Here is a 14,220-nt window from a genome sequence, read left to right as displayed (position 1 = left end):
TTTTTTTAAATTGCAATTGACCACATGCTATTTTCCCCGATTTGCACACAGTGAAAAGTCTCTGCAGTGTCTCCCTGTAGTCAAAGTGATGGAAATAGAACAACACTGCTGCATCTATGAATCTCTCATTTCCCCTTAAAAAAAACTCTCATACAGCTCAGCTGACGAGTCAAAATTAATATCCACCTTTTAACATTGAACATGTTGATTTTTTCACTGATACTCTGAGTTATTTTCATTTAGTTTTTGATCCATAACAAGTTCCTTTTCTCGTGATTCAGTCAATGTTGTAACTTTCAATCTAGCAGAAGGTCCTTACTGTATTTACTTACTGACAAAAAAATCTAAATGTGAAATTCTTTGATGTCAGATTTTGTGATGGGAAGAAATTGCAGATATGTTATTGTACCTCGCTATCAGAGATGTAAAAGCATCCTTGCCGATGGTTTTGACATGTCTTAATTTTTAGTTCCATTATTAAAAGCTAAATGAAGGAAACCTAACTGATTAACTCCTTTCTGGGTCTGTGATTTGAACTCTTGCTAAGTTTCTTAGTCTTGAACGATTGATTAGATTTAGTTAGTTTTAGGTTAGTCTTCATAGAAATCCTCACTCAACCACACAACCAGAGATGAGACAAAGAACATGTAATAATTGATGAAAACTACACAAGCTTACTTTATTCTGCATTTTTCAGGACATCTTTTTCTAAATTCTCCATCAGATTCAGAGGACCTCATTGTTCGAACAATTTACCCAATCATATTAGAAACAGCACCAGCCTCAACTTGTATAAAAAACAAACCATTTATTTCCTGCTTGGCCAATTAACCAATGCGCCATCATAATCATTCTCTGCCATAAGAGCTTATTTTCCTTTTTCCCCTCTTCTTTAATTTGACTCTTTATTGTTTTGCTTTCTTTTACACCTTATTGAGTATACTTTCTTGTTAGCTTTATTGTTTTTGCTTGGACTACATTAATAGTATGTCTCTGTGTTACATGTTTCTCTTTAGGAGGGCCACTCGACAAGCCCCTCTGGGTTTATTTGGCTCCTCCAGCACATTTCTTTCAAAATGTATATTTTGTTAATTAACTAATCATTATGTCTGTTTTTCCATTGATCTATTATGTTTGTTTTTTTTTGCTTTTTTGGTGCAATAAAATAAATGAATGAAAAAAATGAAAACTATGAAAATGGTCAGCAGGAACAGAAAGTATACGGCTGATATTTGTTCCTGACACTGTGTGTTTGTAACTCTGCCTCCGGTTTGACACCCAGCAGACTGATTCAGTGACAGATTGTGATGAAGAAATAAGCCAGAAGGAGCTGCACAGAAACTTCCGTCTGTCAGTCAGCAGATTCAGACTTCAGGGGGATTCGACTGCATGTTTAACATCAGACGGAAATTAAAATGTGTGACTTCTAAAGGTTTTAGCACTCAGGTGAACTACTGAGGAATATGAAAATGAATTAATGGTGGAAGAAAATTCCAGATCCCACACTCCAGTAAAAATATTTTAGAGTCATATTGTCCTCCTTTTCAACAAGTTTAAATAAGTCTCAGCGCTGCCCTAAACAGGTCTGTGAAATTTATCATTAAAAATCCACTCTGATCATGCCTATAAACCCCTCTATTTCAGCCCTGCTCAGAACAGGCTGTTTCTGTATCTGTAGCTTTAAATGCAAATGAGCTGTGTCTGACCACGCCCCCTCTCTGGAAGGACTTGGGTGACTCGGGCTTTCTTGCCCTTTTGTTTACGATCAGAAGGCAGACTCAGAGGGCAGAACAAACACCTAGCTGTGGGAGTGTCACCCACCTGGGGGAGGGGTTACTGCCCTTTGTGATGTCATGAAGGGAAAATCTCCAAACTGCCTGTTTGAGCACACATTTTCTGAAAATTGGAGCAGGCAAAAGCCAGAGAGGATGGATTTTTCTCATGATTTGTAGATAGACTAGGGACACATATTAGTGTTAGAAAAACATGGTAAAGTGTATTTTGCATAATATGTAGGGCTGGCAATCTTTGGGTGTCTCACAATTCAATTCAGAATCTATTTTCAATTCAAAACAATTATGGATTCATGATTCAAAGTCTATTTTTTAATAAGTACTTCAGGATCTACTAAAGTCATCTGTGAGACTGGCTGAATTCCTTGCTGCTCCATTTGGCATTCTACTGAGTTGAAGAGCTAGCCTTAGCACTGAGCAGGGAGGGACTGACTCATTTCAGTTTTTGGAAGTTATTAGTCTGTTTAAAATCTAAGAAGATAAGAATCTCCATTTTTACATAAAACAAAGTTTTTGCCCACCTCTAATAATATGTGACCTTTAAAGTAGCCTTTGAAAATATTCCATTACAAGTAAAAGCCCTGCATTAAAAATCTTAACTCATATATACTGTATATATACTGTAGATATGTTTAAGGTTAAGCTCATTTTAACGACTTTATATACAGTTACCTTTTTAAGATCATCAAATGTGTGTAGCATCCCTGTCCTTTAGAAACATTTCTCTATTTCTAACAAATCTCAGCTTTCAATAAAGAATTACAAAAATTTAAATAAGCACCTCTGGAGATTTTTGGTTTTATCCTCAACGGGAAGGATCTGAAAAGCTGTAATCTGTATAATAAACCAAGCTGTCAGACAAATATAGCTGAGCACCTTTTGGCAAAAAATGTTCCTGAAGCATTAAGGTGGATAAAGCCAGTGAATTAGAAAATATTTAACCGTGGCATACATTGGGAACACACAAACTGAGAACTTTAAAAAACTCACAAGTGTTCAAATATACGCTTGGATTCTATCATACCTTGAAGTCTGCTAAAGTGTAGAAACATTATACAGAATGAGGCCTCATTCAGACTGGATTGATGCCTCAGGGGAGGTGTTTTGGTTTAACGTGCCTGGTCGTAGTGATTTTAACACACATATGGCTCATTTTCACCCCTACACCACCAATAATCACAGCCACAATGAACTCCTGTTTTTCCTTCTGCTGCATTTTAACAGCTCAGTGAGAAAATTGACTTTCGTGTGAAAATGGGGGAAGTGAAAAGCGTTTTTTTTAAAACCGACAGACGGAAACATGCTAACACTTTCACACAGGCCAGTTTTCAAATCAACATGGCAACAGAAACAATTAAAGCTCATCAGGAAAGCAGGACCCTGTAAGAGCCTATCAGACGAGCTGTTTTTATATCAGCTACAGGAAGCCACTGCTCTTGTCTATATTTATCTACATGTAGTGGCTGTTAGCTGCTCTTTTGTCGGTCGGTTAATGCTTGATACAGACCAGATCCATTAGATTGTCTATGTCTAAAAAGTCTGCTTGAGTTAGATAACAGCACAACAAAGATTTAATCCCAGACTCCCCCAGTTCTGTTCATCCAGTCTGAATTGGTCTTAAGAGGCATTTTTTCCCTTTGTGTGTGTGTACTGTAGAGAATCCCCTCACCTCAAACTCCAGGTATTCTTGTCGGAGTTTGTGCTCCTCCAGCTCGCGACCTTTCACCTTACGGTCGGGTGTGGAAGCTGTAAGATCAGCCAGCTCGGAAGAAACTGCCCTGAATCGGTTCTCGTGAGATTTGACCTGCTCCTCCTGATGGGAGAGAAGATAAAACTGATCTCTGTTCTGATGTGAGGGAAACATATTAGTAATACATGATTACTGTTGAGGACTAACTCAGAAATAACTTTTTATCTTTTTTGAATCCAGAATCAGAATTTGAACCTGGGTTAGTTTAGTGTTGGATCCTGGCAGCAGAGGACGACTGAATCTCTTCTGGGAGCCAATAGCAGCTGGGAATGGTGGAGCAGAAAACATTGCAGCGACTACATTGATGCGTGTGATCCACGACTGCATCTGTTCCGGATTCCTACAGGAAAGGTGAGAACAATAATACTTAAACCTTACTGTACACCTTATAATATTCACAGTATATAATATGGCAAATCTTTTTCACAGATATTATTCTTTTTATATTTCTTTCTACAATGCCACTTGATTAGTTATTTACTTTGAAATGTCAAATATGAAAGAATTTCCAAGGGCTTTCATTACACATGTAAAATGTACCTATCTGTATGTATATGAATAAAGGAGTACGTTAGTGTTTCAGTGAAATATATCAATTAAACATTCTGATCAAGGCCTGTATTACTTTCAATCAATACATGAGACGTAATAATGGATGCCCAACATATTAATTCATTGTTCAAGGCGATCATAATGTTTCCAACTCTGAACATAAATATGATAGATGAAATTTCTGACAGGGCTAATCATGTTCCGCCACGACTTTCATGTGAATAAATAAAGTATCTGGTGATATTACTAAAAGCAAAGAAAGACGGACGTAGAGATAGAGGAGAGTTAATGTGATCCTTACGGAGCCTGAAACAGGAAGACTCTCCAGTCTGCTGTCCTCAGGTAGAAGACGTTGGGTCTCTTGCTGTAATCAGCTGCTCTCATGGCCAGAGAGTGATGGATGGACACAGCGTTTTTCACGTCCTCCTCCGTCAGCTCTCGCTCCGCGCGGTACTCATCCTGTCGGCCAAGTCAGAGAAGTTACTTTCTGAATATTTAGAAGACATGAAGTCATCTGAACCTTTTAAATCTTTATAAAAACAACATCATTTTAGAATGGGGAAAAATAAATCACATTAGTATAGAAGTATCTGGTACCATAATATACGAGCATATGCATGAAACAGAGGGACTTCTGGGAAATGTAATCCATGTTTACCTTTTGAAGGTAAAGCACCATCCCCTTCAACATGGCGTAGAAAGACTTCCATCCCCTCTTTCCCCGTGGAGCTGGATGAAACAAAGCATCATGGGATATTTTACATCACACGTTCAAGCAAACTGATCAAAACTGTACTCCTCTAAATGTTTTCTATTGTAAAGATTCATTCCTCATCATGGCTTTCACGACATCATAAAATAAGCACTTAATCCTGACAATTGTGTGGAATAACATAACATCATTCATCTTGATATTCGATCTGTGTCTGAGGCCTCAGAAATGAAGATTAAATATTTCATATATAAACGTAAATGTTGTTGTCTGCATAATGATAACAGTGTCTAGAATTGTTTTTTATGATATAAAATTGTTTTAGTGTGTTCCTGAAGCGTTTCAATGTTAAAAACAATATTAATAATAATAGTTGTCTCTTAATGTTGTATTCACTTTCTATATTCATCGTAAATAACACACATTCCTGCACAGCTCCTTCATTGCACCTTTCCTACATTTTGTGTTTTTATATTTTCATATTATATTATAAAGAAGATATATGTTTTTTAATAGCTTATTATATTTTTATCTTATTTTATTTACGTAGTCAGCAGGAGCACTGCTGTTATAAAGCTCCTTACTATCTTTGCTTTAGTAATTGTTTTGCACCAAAAGTCAAATTTCCTTGTTTGTGTAAATGTGCTTGTCAATAAAAAACAACTCTGATTCTGATTCTAATCTGAAGGGTAACAAAGCGTACATTTTTCTGTCAGTGATTCGCTTAAAGGCAAACATCAGCGACATATAAAACACTTACATGCATGCTTATTAACAGATTCAAAAGAAGAGAGACATACTTCTCTTTCCATCAGGATCAGCATGGACTTTTCGAATTAGAAAGCCGTTCTTGTAGAGCTCGCCATCCGCCTGCTGAGCCACGCCCACCAGCGGGTTTCCTCCAGTCCCCAGTCGTTTCATGGTATGGGAGGCGGAGTCTGTTCGAACGTCGGTCAGCTCAGACATAGACTTCCTCAGCTCCTCCTCGTCACTTCAGAAGAAGAAGATTAAAAGTTGTACAATGTTCTAACTGGTTCATTTCTATACTTACACTTCCACATCTCTTTAGTGTAAATAATCACGGATGTAAAAACTAGATTTTAAAGGTTGGGGAAGCTGGAGGTGGAGCACTTCTCGACATTAGGAGTGCAACTAATGATTACTGTCATTTCATTTTTGGCACAAGTTAATTGATTGTTTGGTGTTTCAATCGTAAATATTGAAGAAAATGCCACCAGAATGACCCAAAGACAAAGAAGCATCTTCAAAATGCTTTTTTTTAATCAAACCAACAATCAAAACATTTAAATGATAATGATAACATTCAGATTTTCAAATATTTCAAAGAAAAGGATTCAAACGTTACAATTAGAGAAGCTGCACACATGAAATGTTTTTAAATAAAAAATAATTCAACCACTATCATTATTCTTAACAAAACAATTATTTAGAAATGTGCCTTCATATCAAACTTCCTGCCGCCCCCCTCTGCAGGACTAACCATCGGTCCTGGGGGGACAGGGTCTTCTCCATTGCCGCTCCCACCCTCTGGAACTCCCTCCCAAAAAACATCAGAGACTCCCCCACACTCACTTCCTTCAAGAAATCCCCAAAAACTCACCTCTTCAACATGTCATACAACCACGAACAAACTCTGTTCTCATCCTCCTTCTCTTAGACTATTTCTTTGTTGTATTGTTTTTGACTGTTTTGTTTTGTTGTGATTCTTTGTTAAGTGTCTTAGAGTTCTCAGAAAAGCACTATAATAGTCGAATGAATTATTATTATTATTACATATTTCGTGCTTCTGTAATTACCTCATCTACTACATCAATATCTCATTTTATCATGTCTAAGTTTTAATGCCATCTCAGCCAGTCTCATCACACCAATTAGTCCTCAAAACATCTCCGTTATATTCTACCTTCTCATTGTGACGTTATCAGAACACTAATACAGAATAGCCTCTGAGATTAACGATTATTTGAGAGAAGAAAAAAAAAAAAAAGCCTCCATAAAGGAAAACAGACGCTAGATGCATATATGCCTGTACGGGTGTTCGTGTGTCCACGGTTAGGCATGGGCGTAGGGATGCTGACCTGTAATTACAGCGAGGAAGGAAAGCAGGGAGCAGTCACCATGGCAACAGAGGCTTAAATAAGAGAGTCAGGGCAGCAGGGACACACTCACACACAGAGCGAGCTTAAACACACACTTCAGATGTTTGTACATGAGGCGTGTTAAACCAGCAGCAACCAGTTATCATCCATCCAGGAGAATTAAACTTACATAGTCCACTGGAGCTTCTCATTCTTGATCGAGCTGTACAGCGTCTGCAGACACAACACACACACACAGATAAGATGCATGTGAGTTAGTTATACATGTTTTATGTGTGTGTAGGTGTATGTATGTTGGTCTTTTGAATTTTGGGATTCTTGGCTTGTTTCTTTGATTTTCCAGTTCTCCCCATTTACCTTTAGTCAAATAAAATACAAAGATCAGAGCGTCAGAGCAATCATCACTACATTTCATTGATTCTTAGAGGAAGTTTTTCAGAAGGGGGAGGCTGATGTGAGGGTAGTTTTCTTCTTCAAAGAGCTAAGCAGAATAAATGTTTGTTCTCCTGGATTTTTGTTTTCATTGTTTTAAGTTTTGTACAGAAATAAAAGAATCAAAGGCTCCCCATTAACAAATGACAATCTTATTATAGTTCAATTTCTCAAATAATTCCCTTATTCAAGAGTTGCTGACTTAAGTCCTATACTATCACATTATTTTGAAATATCAGGGGAGAGGGTTTTTTTTTCAGTTAGCTGAGTTGGATGTTAACTCTGGGAAAGGGTCTCTCTTTTAAAAAAACATAAGCAGACATTATGATAAAACTATTATGAAATGAAGTTACTTGGCTGATTTTTTTTTTAAACCTTAATTTACCCAGGTTGGTCCCATTGAGATTAAAAAAATATTTCCAAGGGAGACCTTGCCAAGACAGGCAGCAGCAAAAACACAAAGTTACAGACACAATGGGAGACAAAGTACAATTTACAAAAACACAAAATTGTAGGTTTATACATTTCTGAATGTAAAACAAAAATGTATGACACATTAGAGTAGGCTATAGGTACCAGTAATTCAAAACGCCCCTTCCCTCCCACCTCTGTAAACACAACCAACCTTTCTAAAGCTGTGTTTCCACTGCAGGGATTTTTTTCAAGGACTTCTAACTCTGCATTTCTATTGCTGGTCCGAGGAGCAGAAAAAAAGTCCAGTGGCCTTTTTTTCTGCTCCTACCGTACGGAACTACTTGTACAAAACGTATTGGGTCTCAGTGTGTGCCTTGCAGCTCTGATTTAGGTTATTTACTGCATCATATGATACAATCCGTTACAAATGGTGTCGTACTGGTATGGTATCTTCTTGTTGGAAACACAGATGACTGTAGTCTGGAGGAACCATGAAGTCGTTTAAAAAGGCCACTGGGAACCAAAAGTCCCCGCTATTTCAGACGGAAACACTAGAGACTCACTTTTATGTGATGGGCAATTCTTTAGTAAACCCTTTTGGTTTTCCGAATGGTAAATATTCTGTGCACCATCTAACTGTTAATGTAATTTTTTTGTCCTAATTCTGTCTGATTGTTTGAGAAACCTTTTCCTCTAAAACTTCCACTTCTGTCTGTGCTTACTTTTGTTCTGTGTATTTGTTCTGTGTAGTTTCATCCAGCTCATGTGATCTGCAAGTGCTATGTCTATAAAATGAAATACATATTTAGTGTCAGATCTTCTCTTAAAGCTGAAGTGAGCATTTCCAGGTATACCTTCTTCTTGCGGCTCTGTGGGTGCTGCAGTCTGTCCTGGGTTTTTCCCAGCAGGTCTGGGAAGGCCAGCGGTTTGAGGGAGCGAGAGCGGGGGGCTCTGGGATACCTGAACGGGTCGGTCTCTCTTGAGTCCCGCCCAATCTTCACCGAGCAGAGCGAACGTGACCGCATGCGGCCTGTCGAGTGGATGCTGTTCACGCCAATCATTGTGCTGAGTTAAGTGTTCAAAAGGACAAAGGTTGGTTTTTTCACAAGAGTCTGACAGAACTTCAGATTCTTTTCAGAATAAAAGAAGAATCGAGAAGTAGAAAAGACTTCAGATGAAGAGAGACTGTCTCTTTATGTAATGAGAAGACGGCCTTAGCTGTAGTCCAAAACTATATCTCCCTTTTTGAGATAAATAATGAAAAGCAAACTTTGCTTTTTGAAACGGTACGACCTCCAGATGACCTCCAAATATTTAAAATATATTCATGAAAGTCTAAAGCTGATTTACAGATGTTTCCTTCTTTGACCAGCAGTCAACTTCTTTCGACGATCTTTTCAGTCCAAGCTTAAAATTAAACAGATGTGGCTTCAGTTGAAAGAGTTTCCAAAGGGAATGAAAATGTGTTTTCAGACAACTGAAATCGTTAAAGAATCAGATAAGGATTTGCACAAGAAGTTGTCTGAAAGAGGAACCTGGAGTGACGGCTCCTTCTGAGTACTTGGTCTAAAATTCTCTTAGCCTAAATTGATTGTCCTCACTGGAGCCCAGCCTGCTGCATTATGGATCTAACTCTATTCATTATGCATAAAAACACAGAGGCTTTTCATCCGGCTCATAATCCTGCAGGCTGACAGTTGGCTGCTCCCTCAGGTGTTTGAAGGCAAAACGAGGAAGAAAAAAAAAGATGCTGCCAACTAACAGAGCTGGAAAACACTTTGGACTCAATCTGTTGCAAGATTAATGAGTTAAAGTCCTTCAAAGAATTTTGATATAGAAAAAGTCATTTTGATTAAAATATCTACACCATTTTCACCAAAATGAAACCAAATGAAGAGGAGTCCAAATGATTGTTTCAAATCGATGTGGTTAGCTCAACCGTCTGCCTGAACAAACAAAAATATAAATATTGACTGAAATAAACAGATTTCAAATAAAATAAAATGAGCTAAGTTTTTGTCAAACTCTAACTTATTGTCAACTGTTTTAATTTTTGTGACAAGGTGGAGTCAGCTGTGACTTCCTGTGTACCTATAATTAAACAACTCATCACATCAATCCCTCATCAATGTAAGAGCTGTGACGCGTAATATATCGGCTCTATCGGCTCACTCTCCTTTAGCAAACAGCCGAAAGATTCAATCCCCAAAAAAATCCAAACCACAAATCTGATCTTCTTCTTGTCCTGATTTTCAAAAATCTAAGAGTCTGATCTCGGAGTGGCTGTTGAATGCAGCCTCCTGCTGCGATGGTGTTGGTGGAGGAGAATCCCTGGACTGCAAATAAAGCTGTGTGACGGAGGAGGCGCATCACCAGCACCAGCAGCTGCTCTCACATCCAAAACATTTACCAAAAAAAGAAAAGAAAACACGAAGGCTGGGGCGAGCGAGCACACCCACACATGCAGACAGAGAGAGAGGAACCCAAAAACTGACGTCAGCTTCCTCCTGAGACACCACAACCAGCCCTGGCTGAAGATGGAGGGATGATGGAGGAATGATGCAGGGATGCACAGAGAAATATGGGATGGGGTTGAAGGAGAAATAAGGGGAAGAGCTGATAGGGGGAGAGAAAAAAAAGGAGAGTTTCTCCTGTTGCACTCTGGGAAAAATGACCAAAAAAAGACAGTAGTCCTCCTTCCTCCTCTTCAGATGTTAGTATCTCCTCAAACTTCTCTTCTCCTTTGCTTGTTGCCGTTCCTCCGTCAGGTGAGCTCACTCCGCCTCCTCCTCTTTTTTTTTCTTCTTTTTCTTCTTCCTCCTCCTCTCTGCTCAGACTCTGAACTGTTGAGGAGTGTTGCTCGCTCTCCCTTCTCACTCTCCTGATTCTCTCCCTCTCTTTTTTCCCTCGCTCACTCAATGCGCATTTTCTCTCAGCAGCAGCCAATGGGTGTGCAGGTACGGGAGCTTGAGCCCGCCTCCCTGCTCTGCTAGGAACTGTCAATCATGAAAGACTCAGAGAGCTGAATATAAATGCGGCTGAGAGACGATAAGCAGAACAAAGACCGAAAAAGCTCAAAACATAACAGATACTGATGATGACTCATTGACCATATCTCTACGGATACAAACACACATGTACATATGTGAGATTTATATACACATAAATGTATATTTTTGTATGTATGTTTATACACCCACACACAGATATTTATCTTTATTTACACACGCGCACACAAACACACACACCTCCACACACACATTAATTTGTTATAAACAGACTAAATGATCGTCATATTTAACATTATGTGTAAAATTAGATTCTTCTGTGACATCTATGATTTAATATTTCTCATACTAAGGCCACTTTATAGATCATTTTCTTATTCAAGATAAAGTGTCAACTGTTATATAATAGGGGTCCTAACTCAAATTGGATGTTGTAGCAGCTATACTGTAGACCACTTTAAATACATATATCCAGTATCACCGTTTTTGTGCCATGTTTTTACTGATACATTTTTTTTTTCTTATCTCATAAAGCAGAATGCCCTACTATGTAATCCAACTTCAGGACACATCAAGTTATTTTGTATCTTATACAATATAAATATTATGCCTAGCATTAAATAAATGCAATGATTGTGTCGTCCAGCAGGATTAAGAAATATAATTTTCAGAGATGAAAAAACACTGACATCCTCCTCGCTCTCTGATGATGATAACGGAGGTGAAGAGGTGACACTGATTCACTTTAAGTGTTTGTTATCGTCACACAATTGACATTAAGCCTAGTTTATTGTTTCTTCTCAGTCACGGATTAGGATCAGTATTGACTGGCATGCTAGCAGCTAGATACCTGATACTGCATTATAAGCTGTATCGGAGGCCACTACAAATACTGGTGTTGGTGTCAAAAAAGCTCGACCAAGAATCTGTTCAACCTTAAGCCTGGCTCACACTGCAGGATAATCAGGCTGATTTGATCTCCAATTCCTCCTTCCAGACAATCGCAGGGTCGCTCCCGACTCAAGGCTGCTCGGATCCGATTATCTGCCCAGATTATCTTGTAGTTTAGACTAATGCCTATTTCATTGACTAGCTGACAATCAATGAAATTACATTTTACCGTCTTTTTATTGTATGTATGTATGTGTGTAAGTGTGTGTGTATGCAAACGTGTATGTCTGTATGTTTAATGTTGTTCTGAAATTGTGTAATTCTATTTGCTTAGTTGTTTTGTTTGTCTATTAAGAGGTGAGGTCCCTTGTATAAGCCTGTTGGCTTCTTGACCCCTCCTGACACACCTTTTATATTTTTTGTTAATCCTAGTTGATGTATTCTTCTAAGATAATTGACTGAACATTATCATTAACAAACTAAAAACGTGTTTTTCATTCAATATTCTGAATAAACACAAGAAATATCAACACATTCAAATTCAAAATATTGAGACACGGTAGTTTTTGAATTGTAAACGCAAATGTGATCAATCTCAAATAGAAATACAATACCAACATTAACATTTCTGCTTATCGTGTTCTGTTAGTATGGTTCTATCTGGTGATGGCTTAAGATCAGTTTAAACCAGCCTATGCAAACAGAGGTCACAGCCAATCGTTGTCTTGCAACGTGATGACGTCATCAACAATCATAGAATGTATGAAGGCTGAATTTTATTAAAGATCATTTTAAAACAGGATTATGCAAGCAACCATATCATGTGGCCACATGTGTGAGGACTGTTTTCATTGGGTTAAACAAATCGTCACATCAAACACAATCATACTCCAAATGGTCTCAAGTGTTTGTGCGATTTATCCCTTAACAGTGTAGAAGCAGGGATCAGCTCCCACTCTGAGAGAATAACATGTCCCACTTTGTAAACAGGACCATTTAGACACAGTCTTCAAAGTGAAACATCAGTTTCTGCTGAGACGGCTTCTTTTCATCTAGGAATCTCACAGAGTCGGTCACATGAAAATCATTCTGTTTTTGTCAAAACAATTATTTAAAGTCATCATCAGCAGCAATCCTTCCCAAAATATCTTCCACTTCTTTTGTGGCACAGTGCTGTGCATCTCTTCATCTTCGAATTTTGAGATTCACATCCAGTTTGCACACATTACTGCAGCTTGAACACCCGTCTGTGTGTGCTATTTCAGTCGACTTGACGTGACGAATCAGAGAAGGCTCTTGTTTGTTTTGTAATGAAAAGTATTTGTGTGATATTTTTCCATTAGGATTGTGGGTCTTTGTTTTGTTGGTTTGTCAGGAAATCTTAAAACCTTTCTGAGGGAGGTAGCATATCAGATGGGCAGAGCAGTCCTTGAGGAGTACTGCAGAGGTGATTTATTATTGTTAACGCTTGTTTAGAGAAAAAGAAAGTACTTGAAACTGAAGTCAGCTAAACAAAAGAAAAGGCTTGACAATGTGAAGTGACTTTGTACTCGCCTCTCCCACTAACCAGGTTTCCATCCACATGAGGCAGCAAAAAAAAATCTGAATTTGTGCACAGACCATCCACTACTGTGACTTTAAGAATTTGTTTCATGAAGCTACACAAAAGGTGAGGATTAATCTCATGTCTGTGCCATAAAACCAGAAGAAACCTATAAATAAAGTCTTCAATTGAGCTCAGTGAACGCTATAGACTGCATAAAAGAGTTGCCTGTTTGAAGCCTGGAGTTATAGATTATGTCTGTCACGATTTTGTTTTTCCTAACCCTGAAGTGACCATCTTTTGATGAGAAGGTGGAGGGGAGATAGGAGTTAGTAAATGCCTGTCAGTAATCTGTGGACAATAAAACAACTTGGGTAAACATGTTTCATTCTTCTTGCAAGTGACATTTATCTTCTAAAATCTCTGCCTGGGCTTCATTTGTCAGCTCATCAGTTGAAGCAAAACAATGGATAACAATGTGTTGAACACAGTGGAGGTATGTCATTGTTTCATGTCTGAATGTGAGGTAGGAGACAGTTTCCTCAGCTTCACACAGATCTGGAGTCTTATGTATTTATTCAAAATTCAAAAATTGAATCTGAAAAATCAGGCATGAAAGCATCACCTTCACCTGAAGTTGTATTCATCACTGAGGTAAACAAAGAGCCTTGCTAAGCAGTGTTTTTTAAGGTGGATCAAGGCACCAACGGAGTAGAAGTCAGTGACAAGGAATTCTGACAGAGAAATGTACTGTAGGTGAGGTGAAGGTTATAATGTACATGTTAGAATAATCAGCCAAAGGAAAGGGGGGTTTAAACAGGAGGGAAATGATGAGACAGTGCTGATGAAATATTGAGTTGACTTTGAGTTAAATGGAAACTAACCATGAGGAGCTCTTAACTGGTTAAGAAATAGAATAAAATGAATAATGATACCTCAAGTCAAAAAGCAAACAAGACCATCAGCAAGAGAACAGTATACGGTTTTATTATTGCCTGTCACCGC

General features: G+C 38.2%; 1 protein-coding gene across 2 annotated transcripts in view; it reads right to left on the bottom strand.

Annotated features, from left to right (window-relative positions):
* psda (pleckstrin and Sec7 domain containing a) overlaps positions 1-14,220 on the bottom strand; it is a 62,526-nt gene that overhangs the window by 5,551 nt on the left and 42,755 nt on the right. For both annotated transcript variants that reach the window (XM_029275600.2, XM_065959826.1), the window contains exons 13-18: positions 7,097-7,140; positions 5,608-5,798; positions 4,754-4,824; positions 4,397-4,554; positions 3,739-3,883; positions 3,463-3,606 (exon numbers count right to left, since the gene is read on the bottom strand). In XM_029275600.2, coding sequence (XP_029131433.1) covers positions 3,463-3,606; positions 3,739-3,883; positions 4,397-4,554; positions 4,754-4,824; positions 5,608-5,798; positions 7,097-7,140 — 753 coding nt within the window. The remainder of the gene's footprint in view (positions 1-3,462; positions 3,607-3,738; positions 3,884-4,396; positions 4,555-4,753; positions 4,825-5,607; positions 5,799-7,096; positions 7,141-14,220) is intronic.

This window comes from Labrus bergylta, chromosome 10 (genome assembly GCF_963930695.1).
Source record: "Labrus bergylta chromosome 10, fLabBer1.1, whole genome shotgun sequence".
In the NCBI taxonomy this organism is placed as follows: Eukaryota; Metazoa; Chordata; class Actinopteri; order Labriformes; family Labridae; genus Labrus; species Labrus bergylta.
Note: the sequence above shows the minus strand (reverse complement) of the source record. Positions and strands in the feature narration are given on the sequence as shown.